General features: G+C 35.0%; 5 protein-coding genes across 6 annotated transcripts; 3 read left to right on the top strand and 2 right to left on the bottom strand.

Annotated features, from left to right (window-relative positions):
- The first annotated feature begins 2,046 nt into the window (after positions 1 to 2,046).
- On the top strand, positions 2,047 to 22,539 carry LOC109159001. The gene is made up of 4 exons (XM_019306963.1): positions 2,047 to 2,062; positions 21,496 to 21,618; positions 21,809 to 22,135; positions 22,234 to 22,539. The coding sequence occupies exons 2-4, from the start codon at positions 21,549 to 21,551 to the stop codon at positions 22,389 to 22,391; spliced, it is 555 nt and encodes a 184-aa protein (XP_019162508.1). The 5' UTR covers positions 2,047 to 2,062; positions 21,496 to 21,548; the 3' UTR covers positions 22,392 to 22,539.
- LOC109158996 (uncharacterized protein At1g04910) lies at positions 2,069 to 5,472 on the top strand. The gene is made up of 8 exons (XM_019306956.1): positions 2,069 to 2,762; positions 3,150 to 3,222; positions 3,303 to 3,370; positions 3,455 to 3,543; positions 3,627 to 3,759; positions 3,839 to 4,071; positions 4,152 to 4,628; positions 4,721 to 5,472. Exons 1-8 carry the CDS (start codon positions 2,211 to 2,213, stop codon positions 4,980 to 4,982), a joined length of 1,887 nt encoding a protein of 628 aa, XP_019162501.1. The 5' UTR covers positions 2,069 to 2,210; the 3' UTR covers positions 4,983 to 5,472.
- LOC109158999 lies at positions 9,161 to 11,950 on the bottom strand. The gene is made up of 5 exons (XM_019306961.1): positions 11,507 to 11,950; positions 10,966 to 11,144; positions 10,219 to 10,570; positions 9,790 to 9,906; positions 9,161 to 9,582 (listed from the first exon to the last, which is right to left on the bottom strand). Exons 1-4 carry the CDS (start codon positions 11,912 to 11,914, stop codon positions 9,826 to 9,828), a joined length of 1,020 nt encoding a protein of 339 aa, XP_019162506.1. The 5' UTR covers positions 11,915 to 11,950; the 3' UTR covers positions 9,161 to 9,582; positions 9,790 to 9,825.
- Positions 13,148 to 15,643, top strand: LOC109158997. Of its 2 annotated transcripts, none has more exons than XM_019306958.1 (7): positions 13,148 to 13,413; positions 13,527 to 13,743; positions 13,964 to 14,164; positions 14,247 to 14,925; positions 15,014 to 15,117; positions 15,217 to 15,276; positions 15,369 to 15,643. In XM_019306958.1, exons 1-7 carry the CDS (start codon positions 13,228 to 13,230, stop codon positions 15,404 to 15,406), a joined length of 1,485 nt encoding a protein of 494 aa, XP_019162503.1. In that variant the 5' UTR covers positions 13,148 to 13,227; the 3' UTR covers positions 15,407 to 15,643. The 2 variants fall into 2 exon arrangements, with proteins under 2 accessions (XP_019162503.1, XP_019162502.1); XM_019306957.1 differs by having other exon boundaries at positions 15,364 to 15,643.
- On the bottom strand, positions 15,590 to 17,503 carry LOC109158998 (fructose-1,6-bisphosphatase, chloroplastic-like). The gene is made up of 4 exons (XM_019306960.1): positions 16,975 to 17,503; positions 16,659 to 16,886; positions 15,943 to 16,449; positions 15,590 to 15,826 (listed from the first exon to the last, which is right to left on the bottom strand). The coding sequence occupies exons 1-4, from the start codon at positions 17,395 to 17,397 to the stop codon at positions 15,755 to 15,757; spliced, it is 1,230 nt and encodes a 409-aa protein (XP_019162505.1). The 5' UTR covers positions 17,398 to 17,503; the 3' UTR covers positions 15,590 to 15,754.
- Positions 22,540 to 23,804: the final 1,265 nt, after the last annotated feature.

Raw genomic sequence — 23,804 nt, 5'->3', positions numbered from 1 at the left:
AATGGGGGGAGGGGGGACATACATATTTTCCGATCCCTTTTCTATAAAAGCACATTTTTTATTTGGTACATAAAAATGGATCACGGAACTTCATTGGATATGTGTTTTATTTATTTATTTATTTATGGATCATTTTGAGTCACTATAAAAACTCGCAATCATTATTAAGAGTTTACATGGTGTAAACCTCAAATTGTGACTTAATTTAGCAGTTAAAGAAAGACAATGAAGTAAATCAGTTTAAGTTACTTATAATTTGATTGGTTCAAATCGAGGAGTTTAATAAGCTATTCATGTTGGGAGTCGAACTTGTAACATTGTGTGTGTAATTTTTTTTTTTTATTTATTTACTAAAACTAATAGATCTCATGTTTACATATATCCATACACATTTAAATACTTAATTATTATGGTTACTGGGTGGAATTTTTAAAATATATTGAATATTCACATATTATTGTAAATAAAGTAATATAAGAGTAATTTAAACAAATCTGGATATATTTGATTTTGTGTTGATAAGTAAGAGTATGGTAGCAGACATAGAAGATTTATTGTGATTATATGTTCACCAATATTTAAATAATATTTGGGAAGAATGTATATATGGTGAGCCAACTAAGCTGCCGACATTTTACACGGACGGCGATTGGTTGGCCTTGGGACTAAGAATGACGCGTGTCCCGGTGATGATTGCATCATCTAACGCGGGACCTTACAGCCATGAAATGTCGCCACCGCCGCCGTTAGTTGCCGACTGTTACCCTCCGGCGAATGCCGACGACTATCGTTATCATATACTCAGTGCTTCAATCTCACTTCCATATATCATGTTAATACCAGATTAAGAATCGTATCTCCATCATTAAGCTAATTACATTAACTTACACGATTTCTTGCCTTGTTAGTTGCTAAGCGAAACGGGAACGTTATATTATATTATTATATACGTAAGAGAAATTTCAGCCCTGAATAATCTAATTATCCTTAATTTTCGGGTAATTTAAGTATTTGTTTTTATCTTTCAAACTGCAAATTTATTTCCCACACTCAAAGCCCCGGCCAACAGGTCTGAGCATCTAAGTTTTTTTCTGTTTTTTTTTTTTTTTTTTTTTTAAATAATTTGATCCGAGCGAGCTTTGAGCGATGAAACGTCTTAGAAAGTTTTGTAGTTGACATCAAGCCAAACAAATTAATCATTTAATTAAATTTCTTATGTAACAATGCAAGTAGGTTGCATGTAGTATAATTGACCCATTTCACTGTTCAAATATTATGCTAAAATGTTCTAGAAATACAATTGTAAGATTGAATGGGTTTTTAGAGTTAATTTCATTTGTTGTCCTACATTTATAAGTGGTAATCTACTTTTAATCTTTTTTTATTGGAACATATCTCTCTGGTTCTAGTATTATTGTGGAGGGATCATTTTATAGAGGTTCCGATAGCTATAAATTTTTTTTAAAAGTTGAATTCCAACCCTAATCTTGGCAGCTATTCATGCCAACCAAGCGGCTTGTCTTGCGATGTATATTAATTATTATTATCATTGTCCACGTAAACTCATACAATTTATTTATATTTATATATAAATATATACATAGAATAATTGATTGATGGGAATATTTACGTGACGAAATATAAAACAAAAAGGCATTAGTTTGTTGGGAATCTAAGGGTTTTGCAGAAGGCATTACCAAAATTACTAGTAAAAACGATAATATTGATATAAATGCATATGCGGAAATCAAGGGCAGTTCCGTCACTTCAAGAAACTTTCGTCTATCACCCCCAATGAAAGGGAAGGGAAAACCGGAAAAGAGCAAAAAATAATAAATTTTCACATAAATCGCCTTCGCGGCTAACAAAACCAGACATCCCTTTTTTGAGTTGGAATATTAATCTCGTATGAAACCTTTCCTTAATTGGAGGAAATCCATGCTATATATACTCTCTAAAATTCTCTGGAGAGAGAACAAGCTTAAAGAACAACCTTTTTTTAGAGAGAGAGAATTGTCGTACACCCCTCTCTCTCTCTCTCCCTCTCTCTCTCTCTCTCTCTATCTCTCTCTTTCTATCTCTATCTCTATACACAAACAAAGCAACGGCACACAATAGGAAATTAGAAAGATCTCTGCCTTGTAGCGCGATCGGTTTCCTCGTATAACGCACTATTTTGTTGTTTTGTTTGCGTTGTTCTCTCCGGGAGAATGCCGACCATTGCCGGCTCCGCCGGCGGAAGCCCCCATACGCACCACCGTCGTCATTTTACAGAGGCCCCGAACGCCGGCGAGAAACTTTCAGATCAGGCGCAGAGCTCCTTCTCCGGCGATTTTGGTGATTCGGAACACAGCAATGCCAATAGTGGTAGTAAATGCGGCGGCGCCGGCGCCCACCACCCGGCTATTCGCTACCTTTTGGTGCGTAAGAGGGTGCCGGAGAAAATTGTCTATAGAGGAGAGGAATTCGTGTCCAGTATTTTGGCGATTGTGCAGTCTTTTAGATCGAGGAAGAACACGGGGCGGTCGGTGCTTGGGCTGCTGCTTGCATTGGTGATGGTCTCTGTGTTCCTCAAATTCTCCTTCTTCATAAATGGCAATGTCGGCGAGGTTAATGAAAGCTTGATGAGGTTAACGGACAATGGCCAATTGGTCCTCCAGAATTTCAAGAATGCTCATCAGAAAATCGTTTCTGAATCAGACTCTTCTCCCTCTTCTTCCGGCGATAATGTTGTTCTCAAACGTCAGATGAAGGAAGTTTTTGTAAGTTTCTTTATACATTACTAATTAAAGATTCAATTTTTAACCGGAATCCTTGCTGTTCGAAAAAAAAAAATCATTTTTTTTTTTTGTTTTTTACTTATTTCCGGTTGATTTCCAGAAAATCTGTGTTCTTTGTTTTTTGTTTTCTGTGTTCTTCTTTGACCCACCCGTGAAGTAGTGGGCGGCATGGGCAGTTGCTTTAGAAATGTTAAACTATGACTCTGACCGTTGTGACATTTCTTGTTAATAAATTCACTATTAAATTAATTAATTTATTTCCCATATTATTTTACTTCCAATCAGCTCTATATGCATGCTTTGCAAGGATTTGTTGCAGCTGGTTTCTGTTCATCATTTTGGGAAGCTTAATTAGGAATTTTTTGGCAGGTCCCAGAAATATGGATGAAACCAAACAGTGATAACTACTATAAATGCATTGCTCGATCAAAGAATGAAATAAGTATGTTACACCTTTTGTCTTTGGTTTTGGCTTTGATTTTGGTTTTGGATGGTGCGTTTATATGGCTGTTACTCTTTCAGGGAGACCAGCAAGAAATGATTATATCTTGGTTCATGCAAATGGAGGACTAAACCAAATGAGAACAGGAGTAAGTAGAAGAGGCAAAATTTTGTGTTTGCTAAACCGAACTGGAATTATGTGCTAATATAATGTAGCTATATGGTTCCTGCAGATATGTGATATGGTTGCTATAGCCAAGATTCTAAATGCCGCTTTGGTTCTTCCTTCTCTCGATCACGAGTCTTTTTGGACTGATACTAGGTGCCATTCTCTAGTCCTTGTGGAGTTGTGATCAGTTCAGAATTGCCATTTTTCTCCAAAGTTTTTAAATTTTGCTTTTGCAGTGATTTCAAGGATATCTTTGACTGGAGGCACTTCATTGAAGCTTTGAGAGATGATATTGAGATTGTTGAATCTTTGCCAGCAAAGTATTCAGTGGTGGAACCCCTGGTTAAGGCGCCTGTGTCTTGGTCACAGGTCAGAAAACTGGATTTTTGCTCAGAAATCTGTCACTTTGTTATGGTTGGAAGTGAATGTTGATGTATTATTCCTGCAGGCTAGCTACTACAGAGGAGAGATTTTGCCATTGCTAAAGAAACATAAGGTAATCCAATTTACACACTCAGACTCGAGACTTGCTAACAATGGCTTAGCTGCCTCTATTCAGAGGCTTCGTTGTCGAGCAAACTATGAGGCTCTTCGGTACACACCTGAGATTGAGGAGCTTGGAAAAAAATTGGTTAATAGACTAAAGAACAACGACAATCCGTATATTGCTCTTCATTTAAGGTATAATAACTAACACGGTTTTTGTTTTTGGTTTAATGTTTGAGGGGTAACTTAATTAACTGACTTCCTTTGGAGTGTAGATACGAAAAGGACATGCTTGCGTTTACTGGCTGCAACCACAATCTGACTGAAGTAGAAGCTGAGGAACTTCGCGTTATGAGGTATAATGTGCAACACTGGAAAGAGAAAGAGATAGACAGCGAAGAAAGGAGACTGCTTGGAGGGTGTCCTATGTCCCCGAGGGAAGCGGCCATGTTTCTGAAGGCAATGGGGTACCCATCCACGACAAAAATATACATCGTTGCAGGGCAAATTTATGGTAACAACAGCATGGATGCATTCCGCTTAGAATACCCCAACGTGTTTTCACACTCAACACTCGCAACAGAGGAAGAGTTGGAACCTTTCAAGCCATACCAGAACCGCCTCGCTGCATTGGATTACATTATAGCCCTTGAAAGTGACGTATTTGTTTACACGTATGATGGTAACATGGCAAAGGCAGTACAAGGGCACAGGAGGTTTGAAGGTTTCCGAAGGACCATTAGCCCTCACAGGTTTGCTCTCATCTCATTCTAACCTTATACTTTTTTTCATTATAACATATGCCAGTCGTCTTAATAATCCCAGAATTATTTTCACCATGCAGATTAAATTTTGTAAAGTTGATAGATTCATTGGATAAGGGTGATATTTCTTGGAATGAGTTTTCTACTAAGGTTAAAGCCTCACATTCCAATAGGCTTGGAGCTCCATACCTTAGAGAAGGAATTGACGATTCACCCAGATTAGAGGAGAACTTCTACGCAAATCCCTTCCCCGGTTGTATCTGTAATAGATCCCACGATCAAATTAGTAGCCAGCAACTTGTTATGAAGAAGCCAATCCCGGAAGTTGCTTCACAAAGATAGGGTTTTGTTTCATGATAGTCATAGGTTGTAAATCACACCGACTCCATACCCTAAAAACGGGGGCTTATAGATCCCAGAATCCAGGCAGCATAAAGAGGGTTTTGATGAAGAAGTGAAGAACTGAGAATGGCGGTATACATATCATATTGTTTACAAAGAAGAAGATATTAATGGCGGCATGCTATGCTGCACAGAGGAGATGATACAGAATTGTTCATGGGTGTGTTGATGGATCAAATTTGCACATATGAAAGCTTTGTTGTTTCAATGCTGTAATGGAAATACTTCTGCTCTGTTGCATTTTGCAAAGGAATTTGTTGTTTTCTTTTACGGAGTACTGTACTTTGTTGTCATCTGCCCCATTCTAATGTTTGATTTGGGCATAGGAAGACCACCACAGTCTGTCTGTCTTTAAGATTCACCTTTGTGTAAAAAATATTGTATTAATAACTTAATCTAAGTATTTATATTACAAAAGAAATTATATTCCCTCAAGTGTCGGTGGGAGTTTTTTTTAAAAAAATTTAATTTTTTTTTTCAGGGAGTGTAGCCACCTGGATTGGCATGAATATTTGGGAGGAGATTGATGTTCGATGTAGGCTGTAGTTTATACAAATTGATTAGTTCAAAGTTATAATATTATCAAATTGAGACCATATATTTTCAACGATTCAATTATCAAATTGAGACCATATATTTTAAACGATCCTCTTAAAAGACAATGGCCATTTCTAGTGGTTGATTTAATAGGAGTAGTCCAACTTAAATTTGTATAGGACTTTTTATTGTTGTGGTGTACAGAACAAATATAATTTCAATTCATAATTTGTATGATATTTCAAATGTGTTTCATATTTAGGAGGATGAAATTTGAAGATAATCACTTAGAAAAATTACACTTTTGTCTATATTTTGTACTTTGGTCTATAAAGTGTAACTAGAAGACAAAAAATAACCATTTCAATGACTAATTAAGAGTAGCACTAAAAGAAAAAGAGTATATTTGCAACAACATTTAATTTAATGCTTATATTATACTTAAGTTAAATTTTAAGGTCCAAAAGTATAATTTTTTTTCAAGTATCTTTGTAATAAATAATAAATTGGTGATTACCAATTATAATTGCTAATAACTTCTAGAAGTGATCTTGCAATACTGCAACTTATAATTATGATATAATTAATATTATTAAAGTAAGAATTTTAGATATGATCAATTTACTAAATATAATTATGATAACCTTTAATTAAAATTCAAATGATTTTTTTATATTCCTCCATTATATAATATCTACATACATTGTTACCATTAAAAAAATATAAGAACAGATATTGTGTGTGCGTGTGCATTAAAATAATAACGGGAAAGATAACATAAGTTATAACTACAAAGATATTTTTGTCTAAAAATTATATAGTTAAACTCTTATAGCATAATGTATTTAAAAAAAAAAACGGACATAAGTAGTGATATAACATGAATTGATACTTATTATGTTTAGATTTAGATAATAAGAAAAATGTTCCCCATTCTAATTTTCTAATTTATAGTCATTTTTTGATGTGATTATTTTTGTGTGGTTAATTTTGTTTTTTTAAATAGATTTTAATTCACCACAAAATGTCACATAAAGGAATGAACATGTGTGGGGTAAATGTGGGGGAGATTTAATTTTCAATAGCTTTCAGTTAGATTATTATTATAAATATCAAAATAAAAATCAATTGATTAATTTATTAATAAAAAAGAAAAGATTATAAACAATTTACAATTTAATGCAATTCTTTTGAAGTGGAGGTAAACGGGCGGCCCAACACTGCCTTTTGAGATCCAAAACCTCATTTGGGCCGGACCATTATCCCATGAAGATCTAGGGTTTATGCCGTCTCATATCACTTCTCCAAACAATTCGATCAAACGCCGTCGTCTTCCTGGAGACTCCTATATATAAACACCTGCAGCTTGTTCATAGTACCGTCTCATAGAATTGAAGCATTGTTTTCTGGTGTGTTTTTTTTTTTTTTTTTTTACCTGCAGATTTTTAACAAGAATATCTCAAGTATTTCCACGAAGCATCTATTTCCGTTTTTTTTTTCTTCTTCGCTTTTCAGTATTGGATCAATGAGGAGTAATTTTCCCGAATCTGAATCTTCAAAACATGAAGATTAATCAATCTTATTGTATTTCACTTTTCTGAGATCCATCTCACCATTTCTCCCTATATCATAGTTTGTGAGCGATGCTCCATTTACTGGCCTGCCGATAAATCTCCGGCTGAGCCATGGGATCTATTTTTTCATACTTTCAATGGCGAGGCAATTTTACGATTATTATTTTGCTACATTTATTTTTCTATTATTGTTTTCGGATAACATTTGTTCATTGATCTGTGATGGCTGAAGAATAATCTGCGTTATCTATCTGAAATTCCATCTTGGAATTGAAGCTGAACATTTTTTTCTTTCTGAGATCAATATCGTAATCCTTTCTTTCCGATTTTTTTTTTTTTTAAATCGTTTTGTTTTTGTTTTTGTTTTTCGAATATTAAGAGAGCATCAATGAGGAATACCAAATCGTTATCCTTGCACTATGATTCTCCCGTGAAGAAAATTTTGGGGACCAACAATCTGAGTTGCTCTCTTTTTTTTTTTTTTGAATTATTTTATTTTAATTGTTCTTCTTTTATATATAAGTTAAATTTCATATAATAATCATATATGCTTCATTTTAATGAGGTTATCTGGGTATGATTCCTTCCCTTCTCTAGATAGGAACACAAGACACTGCCTGTGGAAGCATTTCGAGATTAGTTATGGACTTTAAATAAAATTAAAATATTTGAAAATTATTTTAAATAGCTGATGAATTTTAAAAGAATGATGTGGTAGTTTTAAAATTATAATAAAATAAAATGCTAAAGAAAGTAAATAATTATAATTTAAAAATTTATAAAAATTCAGTGTTAATTGTAGGAAATGGAAATGGAAAGAGTGAAAGTGATTGTTATAACTATTTGAGTTTATTATTATCAATTAATTAATAAGTTTAGCCTAAACAATTCTAACCTTAATTTTTAGGAGGTTTTTTTAAAGTTTATTTGTTGAGTCTCTTAAGTTTATCATTTCTTTTTCTTTTCACAATTTCTAAAAAGAAAAGAAAAATTGAAAAATGAAGATTAATGTTAAGCCATAGGCCATAGCCACAAAAGATCAAAATTACCACTAAAGATCAAAAATTTCTTTTGGCAACTCTGCTCACAATCTCTTCTTACTTATGAACTTCTGAGATCAAAGCATGTTGATGTTAATACTGTTTGCCAGCTTTGCAACATGGAGGATGAATATGCTTTTCACCTTTTTGTGAGATGATCTATGGCCAGAAATTGTTGGGATATTATTGGTGGAATTGACTGCCACAGTAATAACTCTCTTCTCAATTGGCTGGAAACAATGTTCACCAACAAACCAAAGGATGATCTCTGCTTGCTAATCACAATCTGCTAGAAAATTTGAGAGGCTAGAAACGAAAAAACCAAACCTGGAACTATAAATGCTTTCAGCCCCCTAAAGTGCACAAGCTTACCTTCACAATTGGAGCACAGCCAATTATGAAACTGATCAACCTCCTGTAAATCTTAGTTACACTGAAATCTGGTTGAAACCTGGCTGGATAAAATTGAATGTTGATGTTGCCCTCGATCAGAATAACAGAAAGATGGGATTTGGTTTTGTGCCGAGAGATTCCACCGGCTCCTTTACCGGGAGAAGCTGAAGGTATTGCTGTCCGCGAAGCTCTAAAATGGCTAAAGGAACTCCATTTTGACCACGTTCAAGTGAAAACTAATTGCCTTCAAGTTATCATTGTGATTCATACGCTTAATTTGTAGTCTCTTTTGATCTAATCCTAAATGATGTTAGAGAACTAGCCCCGATTAAGTTTTTTCAAACTTTGTTTGCTAAACAATCTGCAAATTAGTTCGTTCACTTTTACTATTTTTCTGTTTCTTTTCCTTCTATTATTCTGAACTTGGATCTTAATTAATATATTTCCATTTTACTTAAAAAAAAAAAAAAAAGAAGTACTCAAGCTAATTATTAGTTGGTACTCAAGCTAAATTTTAGTTTATTAGTAGCAGGCCTTAAATAATCGAGTATAAGGTCACCCAAAAAAAAAAAAAAAAAAAAATGAAATAAGGATAACTATAATCCAATGTAGCATGAGACTTTGATCTTATAATTTTCCACAATGCCACAATGCAGCTTTCATTTTCCAGGAACCCTGTCAATGAGTATCTTTCTTGTGTTTCCTGTTTTACAGACTGCATGGATCTTTCAGACTTCACACAAACTGTTCTCTATCACTCATGGTACATATACTCTTCTTTCAACCTTCATTGCTAGAGCTGGACCCTTGCATAAAAATGATCCTTGCACCATTGATTTTATGGATCTGTGAACCGACACATGAGAAACAAAATGGGTTCCTTCCCACTTCCAGTCTCGGTGCAGCCATAGCTAGCATTAAATCCTAGCAGACCTTGATAAAATCTTGAAACATGTCTGTATATGTATTAAATTCTTCAAGATGCACATTTTGTTCCTGAAATGACATAATGAATTGTCAATTGGCACCACCTCTCATCAGATGGTGAGGTGTCAAGATAATTCAGTCTTTTCCTATGAAAAGCTAAATATTTAGTTCTCAATTATTGGTTATAAGTGTCACATTCTAGCAGGCAGATTAGAATGCATACCCGTCCTGCTTCCTACATGGGTATGCATGACTAATTTCAAATAAGATGCTTACCACCAAGAAAATGATGATTATGAATGGTTGTGAGTATTAGTCAACCTCGGCAACAATTTCTTTGACATCTAGATCTGCTAAAGTTTCCTTGCCAAATAGTGTGAATCCAACCGTTGCCTGCAATAACAATTTTCACATAAGTTCTAAAAGTTTATCAAACAATATTTACTTTCCTAGCTAACCTGTTCATTTCTATCAAAATTATAAAGAAAATGTCAATCTTCATTAAATTATGTCAAATTGTTGATTGTTGATTTTCAACCCAATTCCTTCCACCTCTCTGTGTATCTGTGTGTAAATTGATAGGTGAACACAGGGCAGAAAGGGAGAGCATGAGAATATGAGAACCCAGGAGGGCAAATTCAAAATCTACCCTCACTATTGATTTCTTTGGAAGGGGATGAAAGAGAGGAAGGGAAAAAAAAATACCAGGCCAGCTTTTTTGTCAAGCTTCTTGAGGATGCCCGAAAATCCTAAAAAGGTTCCAGATACAACTTGAATGGTTGACCCTGGCACTAAAAGCTTATTGTCTGCTCCAAGAGGTTCTGAAGCTTTTCTGCCCCGCCGTCCCCGTTTTGTAGGACTAACTGGTACTGTAGCTTCAGGACTAACTGGTACTGTAGCTTCAGGACTAACTGATACTGTAGCTTCTGGAGCTTCTTTTCCTCGCTGCTCTTCTTCAAAGGCTTGATCAGCTTTCTCTTGCTCTTCCTTTGCTTGTTTGAATATCGCCTCCATATCTTCCTCATCTACAGGCCTAGGTTTATTTATCTGTCGCTTTCTGCAAATGATTCAAATATGTTTTCACTTTCAAATACAGGGAATTTGAAAAAGGATGTCAGCTACATCCACTCATTGTATGAAAAAGCCTTATCACATTTTCTGCCCAGAAATTTTCATAAATATAAACAAATATTTTATTTGAATGCCTTTTGCTCATTGCAATGGTAAAACACGATTTTCAGGGATGATGAAACACATTCCACGGGAAATCAATAGATAGGCAGACATCCTGGTTTATGTGGGTTTGACCACAAACCACGTTGCCAGTCATGGAATCAGTATCACCTCCCAAATAAATGGAGCACCTTCCAATGTGAAAGGAAAATAATAATATTTGATAACATGAAATCACCTTGCTCAAAGGCTCCTAGTAATAAAGCAGTGAATGCTTACATATTTCCAACCTTGGATCCCACAAAGCCTCCAATGCCATCGCATTCTCTAATGAAGTCATGTATATCCTTGTTCAAAACACACTTCAAAAACATACATCCAGGGAAAAGCGATTTTGGTTTAACAGAGAGTGTTCCGTTCTTTAATATCCTTTTGGTTTGCACGGATGGAATGTAGACCTGGGATAGAATTCCAGTGATGCATTCAGACATCCAAACAATCTCTTATACTAATAAAACGAACCAAATCATAAACATAAAAATGCATTCAATAACCTTATGCCTTCTTATTGCTCAATTAATCTCAGACAGTATTAAACATCAGATTCAAGTGCTTGGATTTGTAATGATACTAACTTGGTGATTGTGCCAAGCACGCTATTCAATGTTCTTAACTTGAATACAATTATAAATTAAGGATTAAATTGTTAAGATTTACATTTCACCACAATAATTTCTCTTAATTCAGCATGTTTTCCAGTGAAGCGAAGAGGAAGAATTCACAGATTGTTTAAAAAGGAACATCAGAAATGGAGAAGTACCTGGAAGTCGATATCTGGGAAGTTGCGAGCCAAGGATCGAGCTAGGCGCTCAGCTTTCTCATGGCCGTTAACTCTGGAGACCCGAACGACCCACCACTGGGGGCCCAACCTTGCGAGGTGATTGAGGTTGAGCTCTTCTTTCCAGGATTTAGTCTCCTTCTTAGTCTTCTTGATAAGCCTCTCTTCCACCTCTTCTCTCCAGTTGTTAGCCGGCTTGCTCTCTCTTCTCTCGTTTCTCAGCTGTCTTCTCTCCCTCGCCGTCAGCTCGCCTTGATTCACCGACTCCACTGCACCAGCGGATACAACCAGCCGAACATGCTTCTGCCTCTGGGGGAAATGAGAGGTGCGAAGAAGAAGCGGAGCTCCAACGCTCCATGAGTGATGAAGAAGAAGAATCCCCGGCTTCATCTTCTGCAAATCAATTTCTATCCTCTTTCAATTCTATCATTTCTATGTTGATAAGTGATAACCCCCCTTGCACTCTAATCTTCTTTTCGATTGATCCATGGGCTTTAGTCCAGGTCCAATGGGCTGGACTTGGGCAGACCATATCCTCCAATATTACTTTTGTTACAGAGTTATTTCATTGATTAATATAATATGCCTTATATGAGATGAACAAGATTCCACTTTTAAATGTATAATTACAATTTACAGTGTGACATTTTTTTGGACGGAATTGGTGAGTGATTGAGGGCTTGTGTGCGATATTCATGGTAGTGGATCATTGGTTTTAGAATTGAAATTAAACTTCTAAATAAGTAGAGCTGTCAAAACGGGTTTAGCTTGCTGATTTTATTATGCTCGCTACTCAACAAGATTAGAATGGGATTAAAATTATTTGAAAGTTTCAATAACCGAGACCAGCGACTCTTTTTACGAAATTAGGGTAGTATCACATTTGGATAATTTTACAAAATTAAATTAAATTTGATTTTTTTTTTTTTAAATGTGTATATTGTGCACAGTGGATTCTTAATATGTTATGACCATTATAAGTTGACCAAAGAAGAAAAATTTTATCATTACATATTTATATAATATGCTTTACAAATTTACCTTTGGGGGGGTCATATGTGATGTATTTATTAATTTAATGATTGTAATTAAAAAGTAAGCTAAATTGATTTTCTGTATTAAGTTGTATTATTTTCAGATTTTATGTACTGTAATTAATATTTAATCCAATTTGCCATTCTATATCGGTATAAACCATCATTTACTTTGTATGGAGCGTAAAATATCGCAGTCATTAATTTTTATAAATATTTTACTTTGTTATTTTACAGACAAAACTACGGAGTACTTATTAAAAAGTGAAATTTTGTTACCAAGAAAAAAAAAAAAAAGGAAATGAAATTTTGTTTTGTTTGACGGGAAAAGATCTCAGAAGCGGGAAGCACAACTATAAATTTGAGTTGAACCGGACCGGTTGGGTTGATATAAGGGCAAAACCGACAATCCCCCCTCATTAAAATTTACAAACGCTGAGAGGGAAATGAATCTATGAAGCTAAAATGGGTTGAGCTACAATTTGGCGCAAAAAAAGATTCAAAACCGCGCGTTTTTCATACATCTCCCGCTATTATATGTTCTCTCTTCGTTTTATTACATTCTTTTACAGATCTCCGTGAACAATCTCTCACTGCATTTTGCTTTGTTTTTCCCTTACTGCATTGAACGCTTAGAGCGATAGAGAGAGAGAGAGAAAGAGAGAGAAAATGGGGAAGCAGAGCGGCAGGTCAAGGAAGGCGGGAGAAAACATACAGCTTGGCAAAGGGAAAGTAACTCAGGCGCAGGTGGCCTTCCTCGTCGATTGTTACCTCGCCGACAACAATCTCCCCAAAACCAGATCGGCCTTCCGGTCCGAAGCTCCACATCTCCTCTCCAAATCCCCCGTCCAAGATGTAAGTATATGAGGTTTTCTGTACTAGCATGCTTCTGATTTTATATGATTTGTGTTTCTAGGTTTTTTTTTTTTTTTTTTTTTTTTTTTTGTTGATGTGTATTTGTCTAACAGTCACCGAAGCTGTTAAGTTTGGGGGAATTGCTGGATGAGTATATACGTCTGAAGGAGCATAAATTGTTTATGGATCAAGAAAGGCGACATATGGAGCAAGAGAAATTTCGGCTTCAGAATTTGCTCAAGGGAATGCAGGACGCCATGAATGCTTACAATGCTGGCGTTAACCACAACACTCCCCTTCCCCTTGGTTCTTCTCCTCCAGTTCCAATAGGTACACAATTTTAGCTTCAACTCTCCAAAATTTTATTGATTCTTTCATTGGTTGAATGTAATCGAGCAGATCATTTGTTTAGTATACCAAATGTTTGTTATTCTACTTGCTAGAAGAAGAGATTTAGAAAAAGTATAGGATGGTGTTCTTGTGTGTTGAATAGAAATGAGTAATTGGTGTTGCAATCTTACTTACATATGAGGAAAATGCATATTGTCAGGTGGCTATTCAGTGTACAATACTCCAACTATGATGCCAGCATCAATTCCCTCTACTATTCGTGCAGATCCCAATTATTCTTCCACTCCATCTACAGATCCCACCGCAGCAAAAAGGAAGCGCTCCATATCGGATGCCCCGTCTACTTCTGCTGCCAAGAGATCTCATAAAAGTTTAACTGCCAACCAACTGCCTTTGAAAGGTAAAATGAAATGAAATGTCTTCTTTGTGTACTGTATGTATGACAATTCTTGAAAAAAATGTTGACTTTACTGTTATTGCAGATGCCAAGGCAACTGCTCAAGCAAGCAATGCAGATAATGGTCAGGAGAATCATCTCAGAATCTCTGCAGTTCCATCATCAGTCCAGCATAATGTGTCTAATGTAACAGCAGTCCAAGGGTCTAATGTTGCTAAATGTTTGTTTAATCAGGCCAATCATTCCCCTGTGGGAAATTCTTCTGGTCCTAAGACACCGCCCCGTGCATCTTCCTCTCAAACAGAGAAGTCCATCTCACCAGTTGAAATTAGTTCTACTGCTACTTCTGCTAATAATGTTACTCCCCAGCAATTAGTATCCTCTAACTGCATGATCATCTCTTCTGAAACAATTAGAGTGAGCCCTTCCAAACAAATGGGCTACTATTCTATTGAAAGAAACCATTGCATTTCTACTTTGTCACCAGTTAAGACAAATTTGAAGCCTGCCAAAAGGGATCATGTGAAGGGAAGGCTAGATTTTGATACCTCTGACATGCCATCTTGTTCAAATGCACTGAGTGTTGGTGGGGCTTCGACCTCTGAATCTGATGAAGGAGAGATGTTTGACTTGGATTTAGCTACTTTTGATGCTCTTGGAGCAGATTTTAATCTTTCTGAACTGTTGGTTGACTTTGATCTTGATGGAGTAAATTATTGCTCTCCCCAACAAGACATGTATTCTTCTCCAGAACCCCTTTCAGAGTAAATACTCTCACCTTCTCTATCCATTTCTGTACTATTTGAAATCTACTTACAGGATCTGAGATGATGTTTCATGTTTAATCCACAGTTCACCAAATAAATCAGGAGATGTTGATATGGGAGCCAACCAATTTACATCTCAGATTTCATCAACAGTTACTGAAGTCCTTGCAAAGGACACTGGTTTAACAGGTAACCAAGAAATACTCAATTATGCAGTTGGATATACAAAATGGTTCTGTTGAAGGGTGGTTCCCAAATGGTTTAAAAATATTCTTGTTTGCTTTACAGATCCAGATGCTGTCACAACAGTGAAGTCTGTTACTAAATGTATCAAGATCTTAAGTCCTGGTAACTTCTACTTTTGCCTGATTTTTCACCATTGTTTTGATTTCTAAGTGAAAGCAGAGTTTAATTAGGGTTTTGCTTCCTCTGCAGTAAAGGTTTATGGAAGCTCAATGGATCAGAGGAATCACCATAATTGAAGTATTCATTTCTTCTGCGACAAACGTTTTTGGAAGATCAATGGATCAACAGAAGCTGTGGAAAGTTGACTTGGATATGGATATTGGATAGATATGACTAACATTGTATCCATACATAAGTTGTAATATAACAAATATGTTTTATAGTAGTAGTTCTAAGAAAGTGCTGCAACAAATTAGGCTGCTGACAAGATTTATGAACAATTACTGATTGATGTTGAATTTAATGCTCATCTATGTTCTATACTACTATGTTTAGCACATTTTGAAGTATTGAAAGGCAGGTGCACCATACCTTGCCTACTGTTTACTGCATAAATTCAATATCTATCAAACAGAAACACTTAAGCCAGGTACTTCTCTAGCCTCTCAATCTCTTCTGGACTTCCAACAAATATTGGAGTACGCTGATGAATCTGCAACACATAGTAAAATGAGATTATAAGTTGTATTTTTGTGTGATTTTTCCCGCTTTATATGCTCATTACTTATACTATGATTCAAAAATTTCAGATATGAATTTATAATCTACCTTATCAGGCTTGATGTCAAGTATCCTTTGGTAACCATCTATAGCTTTTCCACCGGCTTGCTCCACAATATAGCTCATCGGTGCACACTCATACAAGAGTCGCAGATTCCCATCCTTGCTGTTGATGTTCTTAGGATTCCCATATATGCCACCATACAACAACATTCTATGGATTTCACCCACCAGACATCCTATGTAACGCCCAGAATATGGCTTGCCATTGGCGCCCGGTGTCCTCAAGTAAGCAAGGTAGTTCTTTAGCTTCTCATCCCACAACTCATAATTCCCCTCATTGAAGGAATAGATTTTCCCAGTCTTAGGTATCTTGATGTCTTCATGTGTCAAAACGAATTCGCCATAGGCAGGGTCTAAGGTGAATGCATAAACCCCTTTCCCTAGAGATAGTGTGAATACAGCTGCACTGGAATAGAGGCAGTATCCTGCAGCCACCAAGTTTTTCCCCGGCTGGCAGACATTCACTATACACTTCTGCTTTTCTGGGTCTAGCTGCGAGATATTGTAATTAGAAAGATTAATTCCATTGTTTGAAAGGAATAATCTTCCATGATAATAATGATAACCAAATTCAATTTTCCTCGGCTTTTAAGAAATTTAGTTCCTTCAAAAATTTGTTCAGGGAACTAAACAGGCCATAAGTGTTGAGTAAACTTGAAGCAAATGGGATTTTCATGGTGATCAAAGTGCAGCAGAATTACCGTGGAATCTTCATCATCAATGTCGAAAAGGCATTGCTCATCTGGACTGTAGATCCCGAATATGGATCCTGTTGTCAAGGAAGTATCGATGTTAGCAGATCCGTCAATGGGGTCGAAAACCACAATGTAGTTTCCGGAGTTAGTTTCTTCAACTGCAACCGGCACGTCTTCTTCCTCCGATGCTATAATGCCGGTCCTCCCACTCGATCTCAGACAATTGCAGAACAACTAACAAGCAGCGTTAAAGCACCAAATTAGGTCAAGCTCAAATTACGCAAATTCGCGAATGATAGTGCCGGGGAGTTAATTAGCGTACCGTATTGGAAATAACATCCAACTTCTTCTGATCTTCACCTTGGACATTAACGGTGCCCTGAGCTCCGGTGAGGTTAATGATGTTGGAGCGTTGCAGCAGCGACGCGATTTGCTTGCAGGCCAGAGATATGCTGGAGAGGACGATGGCTAGCTCCGCATCAACATTGCCTTCCTGTTCTTGCTGCAATAGCCAAGTAGTCAAATTCACCATTTCATATCTACTCTTCTGCTTCTTAGTCCCCGTAGCGGCCTGCTCTGATCCCACAGCATTGCAGCGGAGCTTGGAGGCGGCGCCGCCGTTGAGGATGGGTGGCTTGTTCTTGGCATGGGTGAAGGTTGGGAGAGTATGTGAATGTGGAGGACAGAGACGAGAGAGAGGAGGAGAGGGCGAGAAGAAGGTGTTGAGAACTGGTTTTGCTGCCATGCTCTCTCTCTCGCTCAGGCCTCAGCTCTCCAAATTGTTAATGGAGATTGGTTATGACACTTTGTTTTGGATATTGTGTGGACATGATCGATTTGTTGTTTCTACCAGGTTGGATTACTGGATATTCGCAGGATTCTTTATACGGGGCGTATCATGTTTTTATAAAAAGTTAATTACATTTTTTTTCCTAAATTTATAGCTTTCATTTTATTTTCAATCTTTACTTTAAAAAAATGTTTTATAGTTAGCATAATCATTTTGTATAAAATGATCAAAATGTTAAATACGAAAACATTTTGATCATTTTATACAAAATGAGTTAACTCATTATATTTTATTTTAAAAAAATCCCTAATTCATATATAGAGCCCCATGTCTTCTTCAATTGCAGTCAGCACCTCCGCAACAACGCCTCCTAAACTTGAGCCTCCATAGCAATAAAATAACACATATATATTTAGGACAAAAAAAAAAAAGAATTAACATTTAGAACCGAATAGATTGAAATGCGCTTATATTTAACGCTATTTAAACAGGTTTATTGACGGAGGATAAAAAATGTTCATGCCACAATAATACTAGGACCAACAAGGGATGTTGTGAAAAAATAAAATAAAATAAAAAAAGTGGAAAGCTAAGTCACCAATAAATATAAGACCAAAAATAAAATTAACTCTTTTATAAAATTTTAAAGACTTTTAACGATTATAAAAAGTACCGGTATTCAATTCAAACTTTTAAAGAGTTTTTAAATCAAAGTTGACTGGTATTCAAAAGGGTATTAACTTTTATATAGACTCAATCATAATATGATCTCTACGAATATTGAGTCAATATCACCCACATTGAGGCTCGAACCATGACTTTCTATATGAGGAAGTCACTTCATGCAATCGTTATGCTATGGACCCGTGTCCAGCATGCACAGTGCCGTTAGGCACTGTTATCTCTCTTTTTTTTCTTTTTTTTTTTTTTTTTTAAATTTCAGACCGCTTCATTATAGGAGTACATGTTTATAATTTTATTACAATATGTTAATAACTGTACATTCATAACTCCATAACTGTACATTCATAACTCCATAATTGTACATTCATAATTTCCGAAGCTCTATGTTCACAATTTTAGAGCTCTATGTTCATAATTTTATCACTATATGTTCATAATTTTAAGTTCATAATGTCAGAGCTCTTTGTTCATAATTCGATCAATAACTGTACATTCATAATTCCATAACTGTACATTCATAATCTCATAACTGTAGATTCATAACTCCATAACTGTACATTCATAATCTTCGAAGCTCTATATTCACAATTTTAAAGCTCCATGGACATAATTTTATCACTATATGTTCATAATTGTAAGTTCATAATGTTAGAGCTCTGTGTTCATAATTTCATAATTGCATAACTGTACATTCATAACGGCATAACTGTACATTCATAATCCAAAAAAATAATGCCGTTAACGGCAAAACACGCGCGATTTTTATTTTTATTTATTTTTAACTAAATGAAGCGTTTTTTTTTTTTTTTGAAAAACGACGTCGTTTTGGGCCCGTGTTCACAATTCATTGTGGACACGGGTCCAGGGCATAATTTGCCCACTTCATACCACTAGACTACAAGGTAATTGACATGCAATTATATGTATTTGTGTTAAGTTGAAATTTTACAAGTTATTGTAAAAAGAAAATAGTACAGTTTAATTTTTTGACTGATTCAAATCTATTTTATAATAATTATGCTAACTATAAAAAAGAGTTCTCATTCATCCTAAAAATCATTATGTAAACATGCTGAAAATATTATTCAGAGATCACAATAAAATGATTCTAAAAGTAAAAGCCACATTCATTAAGATCATGCCAATCGATGCAAATCTCTATTGAAAATTTAAGTTCGGAGGCCCTTCAATGAAGAACAAACATATAAGCTATTTGAAGATCAAGCCACTTAAATTTTGAACTACTTTTAATGGAGTGTTCAAGACATTCAATTGGAGAAATACTATTTATAACTAAAATTTAAAATTTTGAATTTTAATATATAATAATATTATATATAATTCAAATTTTCTTTATTCACAATAGACACACAAATTTATTTAATGGTCGTGTTCAATCGAAACGTTTTGAGCACGTTGTGGACTCTGTACAAGATTTTCTGAAATCAATAGAGCCCACCTCAATGCAGGAATTGGTTTAATTTGCATCCTTAAAATAAAGAATGAAAGAATAGATTTTGAGACGTACGTGAGACCCACGTATTTATTTATTTTTAAGTAATTAGTTTAACACAATAGAATAATAGATTTTGAGACGTACATACGTGAGACCCGCGTATTTATTTATTTTTAAGTAATTAGTGTAAAATTGAGAACGTAAAAAAAGTAGTTCAACAAGATCCATTAATAGTTAAGAATTTTAGTTTAAAAAAATATAGCTTAAATTTTATAATTATTGTACAATATCTATAAAATTGATACGTGTCATTTTTTCTTATTTTTCAGCAATCATCAATCATTGATTTGTTTAAATTAATGTATCATATTAATTTTTATTTTTTACCTGAGAGCATAATCTTAGATAAAATCTCCCCTATATATATATACATAAGAGCAGATTAAAGCAAAGAAAAGAAGCATTAAGAATATATATATTGCTCACGTGAGTAAAACACCGCATTAAGAATATATATATATATTCCTCACGTGATTAAAACATGTGTTTTACTTCAACTAAAATCTAAACTAATAGTTAGATTGTATATTTATGTTTATATATTATATATATGGTCAACGCAATTGAAGTTAGTTACGTTCATATTCGGCATAATAAACTTGCGTGAACAAATTGTGTTTAATGAATATCTCTGAGGGAGGTCAAAGAAAAACCGACAGAGTATAGAAAAATAAAAGCTGCGTTCAACCATAAAATGCTAATAATTAACAGAACGAAAATGACTGTGTGATTTCTGCGAAATTTTATTTTTTATTTTAAAAAAAAAAAACGCGACAAGAATATTGTAGAAACTTCTAAACGTTGAACTCTGAAACTTTAAAACTGACTTTGAACAATATGGAAACACGTCTTCAATTTGTTAGGCATCAATAGGAAATTAAGAAGGCACCAACCAACTCAACATGCAAATTAAATTATTTAATATTTTATTTATAGAAATTTAGATTTTTTTAGATGACAAGAAAAATCTTTTGTCACTATTTAAGAATGAAGATGATATAAATTTCGCTATATAATAATATCTTGTTTGATAGATTCGACCTTCTAGTACAATTTAAAATCATACTTTATCTATTCAATCACTTCTTTTTTTAAAAAAATTAGATTTTTTTTTTTTTTGCTTGAATTACATGTTGTTGGTGATGATAAAAAAAAAAAAAAAAAAAAAAAAAAAAACGTTATGGTCAAAGTGTAGAAGAATTTTCACTCAAATATGACATAAAACCATATTTATTACTCTATCTCATTTATGTAATATCATATTAGAATTACTTACTAATCAATTGTTAAGTTATATATTTAAAAATTACTATATTAAAAGTATTATTACACATATAAAAAATTAAATTTAAAAATTATAAAATCAGTAAAAGAAAATAAGTAAAAAACAAAGAATTGATTTGATTAATGAATAGTAAATTGAGTATTTAAAATGAACTAAGAGATCAGAGTATTTTTTAAGACTAATCTAACAGAATTTTGATACGCACCAATGAAAATAAGTAGATCTAAAATTAGGTTTAAACATACCATTTTCCCATTATTATTGTCAACTCAAATATTTAAATTTTATTATTATTATTATTATTATTATTATAGCATAAGCAATGCATGGGCTCCACTAAGGGTGAAGGTTGCCATGGATGACCTACTACTACTAGTTGCCATCCATCATTCCACTTTGTGCAAATCAAACGAACTTTCAGGGAATCCATATATTCACAGCAATTATAGCTTTAGTTTTTGCAACGTCTATATTTAGGCACCTCCCATCGTCACTGCTATCACCCATAAACCATTTCACACACTTCATATCACTCTCTCTCTCTTCTCTGATCCCCCAACAAAACACATCTCATTTCTTCCACCAAAAAACCCAGAAACTATATACAATTAAGCATCAAACATGGCTTCTTCACTCAATCTTTCTTTCATTTTGTTCTTCACTTGTTCTCTCCTCATCCATGTTACTCTCGGTACGTGTTAGATTTTCTCTTTTTCCATTCATATATATTTTTTTTCAGTCCTATGACATTTACATCTTGCCCCATTTATTCTATCTGACTTATTAAACCATAAGATTGATGCATGTTTTGCATGCATGCATGGTGATAATGTGTTCGTTACTGATGAGTAATGTTTTTTTTTTTTTTTGATGATTATTAGGGGAGATTATATGCGAGGAATTGGGTGTGAATGTTTGCGCGTTTTCGATCTCGTCGTCGGGGAAGAGGTGTCTGTTGGAGAACTCGGCGATGGGCGACGGGAAGGTGGAGTACCAATGTAAGACGTCGGAGGTTTTTTTCGGAAAGATGGCGGAGCACATAGAATCCGACGAGTGCGTGAATGCATGCGGGGTTGATCGGAACAGCGTCGGGATTTCATCGGATTCTTTGCTGGAGGCACTGTTCACCGCCAAGCTTTGCTCTCCGGCGTGTTACCAGAACTGCCCCAACATCGTTGACCTCTACTTCAACATGGCCGCCGGCGAAGGTACACGTCACTAACATACACTCTTCATCTTTCCATCTTTAATTTCTTTACATTTTATGTAATTAATTATTTTGTTTGTGTGAAATTATAATGTTCAGGAGTGTACTTGCCGGACCTTTGTCAGAGACAGAGGAAGAGCCCCCACCGAGCCATGATTGAACTGTTGAGCAGTGGTGCTGCAGCCTCCGGCGACGGCGGTATTGAAAATCTTATAGCTGATTCGCCGGCTCCGGCGCCGGCGCCTTCTTCTTTCTAAATCATTTATTAATTTATTGTTTCTTCCATGTAATTTGTGCACCATTATTTGTGAGAGGGTTTTGTGTTGAGTATGATCATTTGAGTTGGATATGTCTATTCTTGATTATTATTGGCATGGAGAATATTTTTTAATGGAATGAAAAAACTTGAAGTCGATTGTCGTCTGAGTTATTTTTGTGGATGGATCTGATCCAATATGAACAAGTTTACGGGCTTGGATTTTATTTATGGGCCGAATTTGAATGGCTTCTACCATTTAATAATATTTTTGCACTTCCAAAAATATAATTCACTTTAAACAATATAAAGAGATAGGGGGAGAGTAGAGAAAGACTAATGGCCCGTTTGGTTCACGGAATCAATTTGGGGAATATGAATGTTATTCCATAAAGAATGGAATAGGTAAGGAATATAATAGGGATTGTATTCTGTTATTTCGTTCCGGAAGGAATAGACTTTAGAAATTGTATTCCAACGTGGCAAATTATGCCCTGGACTCGTGTCCACAATGCATTGTGGACACGAGTCTAAAACGACATCGTTTTTAAGAAAAACGCGTCATTGCAGTTTTAAAAAAAAAAATTTGATTTTGTCTCGCCGTTAACGGCGTTATTCGTTTGTGCCATTATGAATGTACTATGGGATTATAAATGTACAGTTATGACATTATGAATGTACAGTTATGACATTATGAATGTAAATTATAAAATTATAAATACACAATTCTGACATTATTAACTTACAATTATGAACATATAGTGATAAAATTATGAACATAGAGCTCTAAAATTGTGAACATGGAGCTTCGAAAATTATGATTTTACAATTATTGAATTATGAATGTACAGTTACGGAATTATGAATGTACAGTTATGCAATTATGAATGTATAGTTATGCAATTATGAATATACAGTTATGGAATTATGAACACAGAGCTCTGACATTATGAACATATAGTGATAAAATTATGAACATAGAGCTCTAAAATTGTGATAGCTTCGAAAATTATGAAGTTACAGTTATTGAATTATGAATGTACAGTTACAGAATTATAAATGTACAGTTATGGAAGTATGAATGTACAGTTATTGAATTATGAACATAGAGCTCTGACATTATGAACTTACAATTATGAACATATAGTAATAAAATTATGAACATATACTCCTATAGCAAATCTGATTTAAATAAATAAAAAAAAAGTGTCTAACGGCACTGTTACACGTGTCCAGATTGAGGATCGCCGGTGTCCAGAATTAGCGGAGTCCGCTCTACCGCTCGCGGCCAATTAGACCCCTCACCTCTAATTTGTGATCGGAGAACGGAGAGGACTTCTGGGATATGCTGCATGCAGACTTCACGCCGGGCAGGATGCTCGTCGACAGCCTCAGGCTCTTGAGGTCAGTCGCG

The sequence above is a fragment of the Ipomoea nil genome, unplaced genomic scaffold (genome assembly GCF_001879475.1).
Source record: "Ipomoea nil cultivar Tokyo-kokei standard unplaced genomic scaffold, Asagao_1.1 scaffold2826, whole genome shotgun sequence".
In the NCBI taxonomy this organism is placed as follows: Eukaryota; Viridiplantae; Streptophyta; class Magnoliopsida; order Solanales; family Convolvulaceae; genus Ipomoea; species Ipomoea nil.
This window is presented reverse-complemented; position numbering and strand designations above follow the sequence as displayed.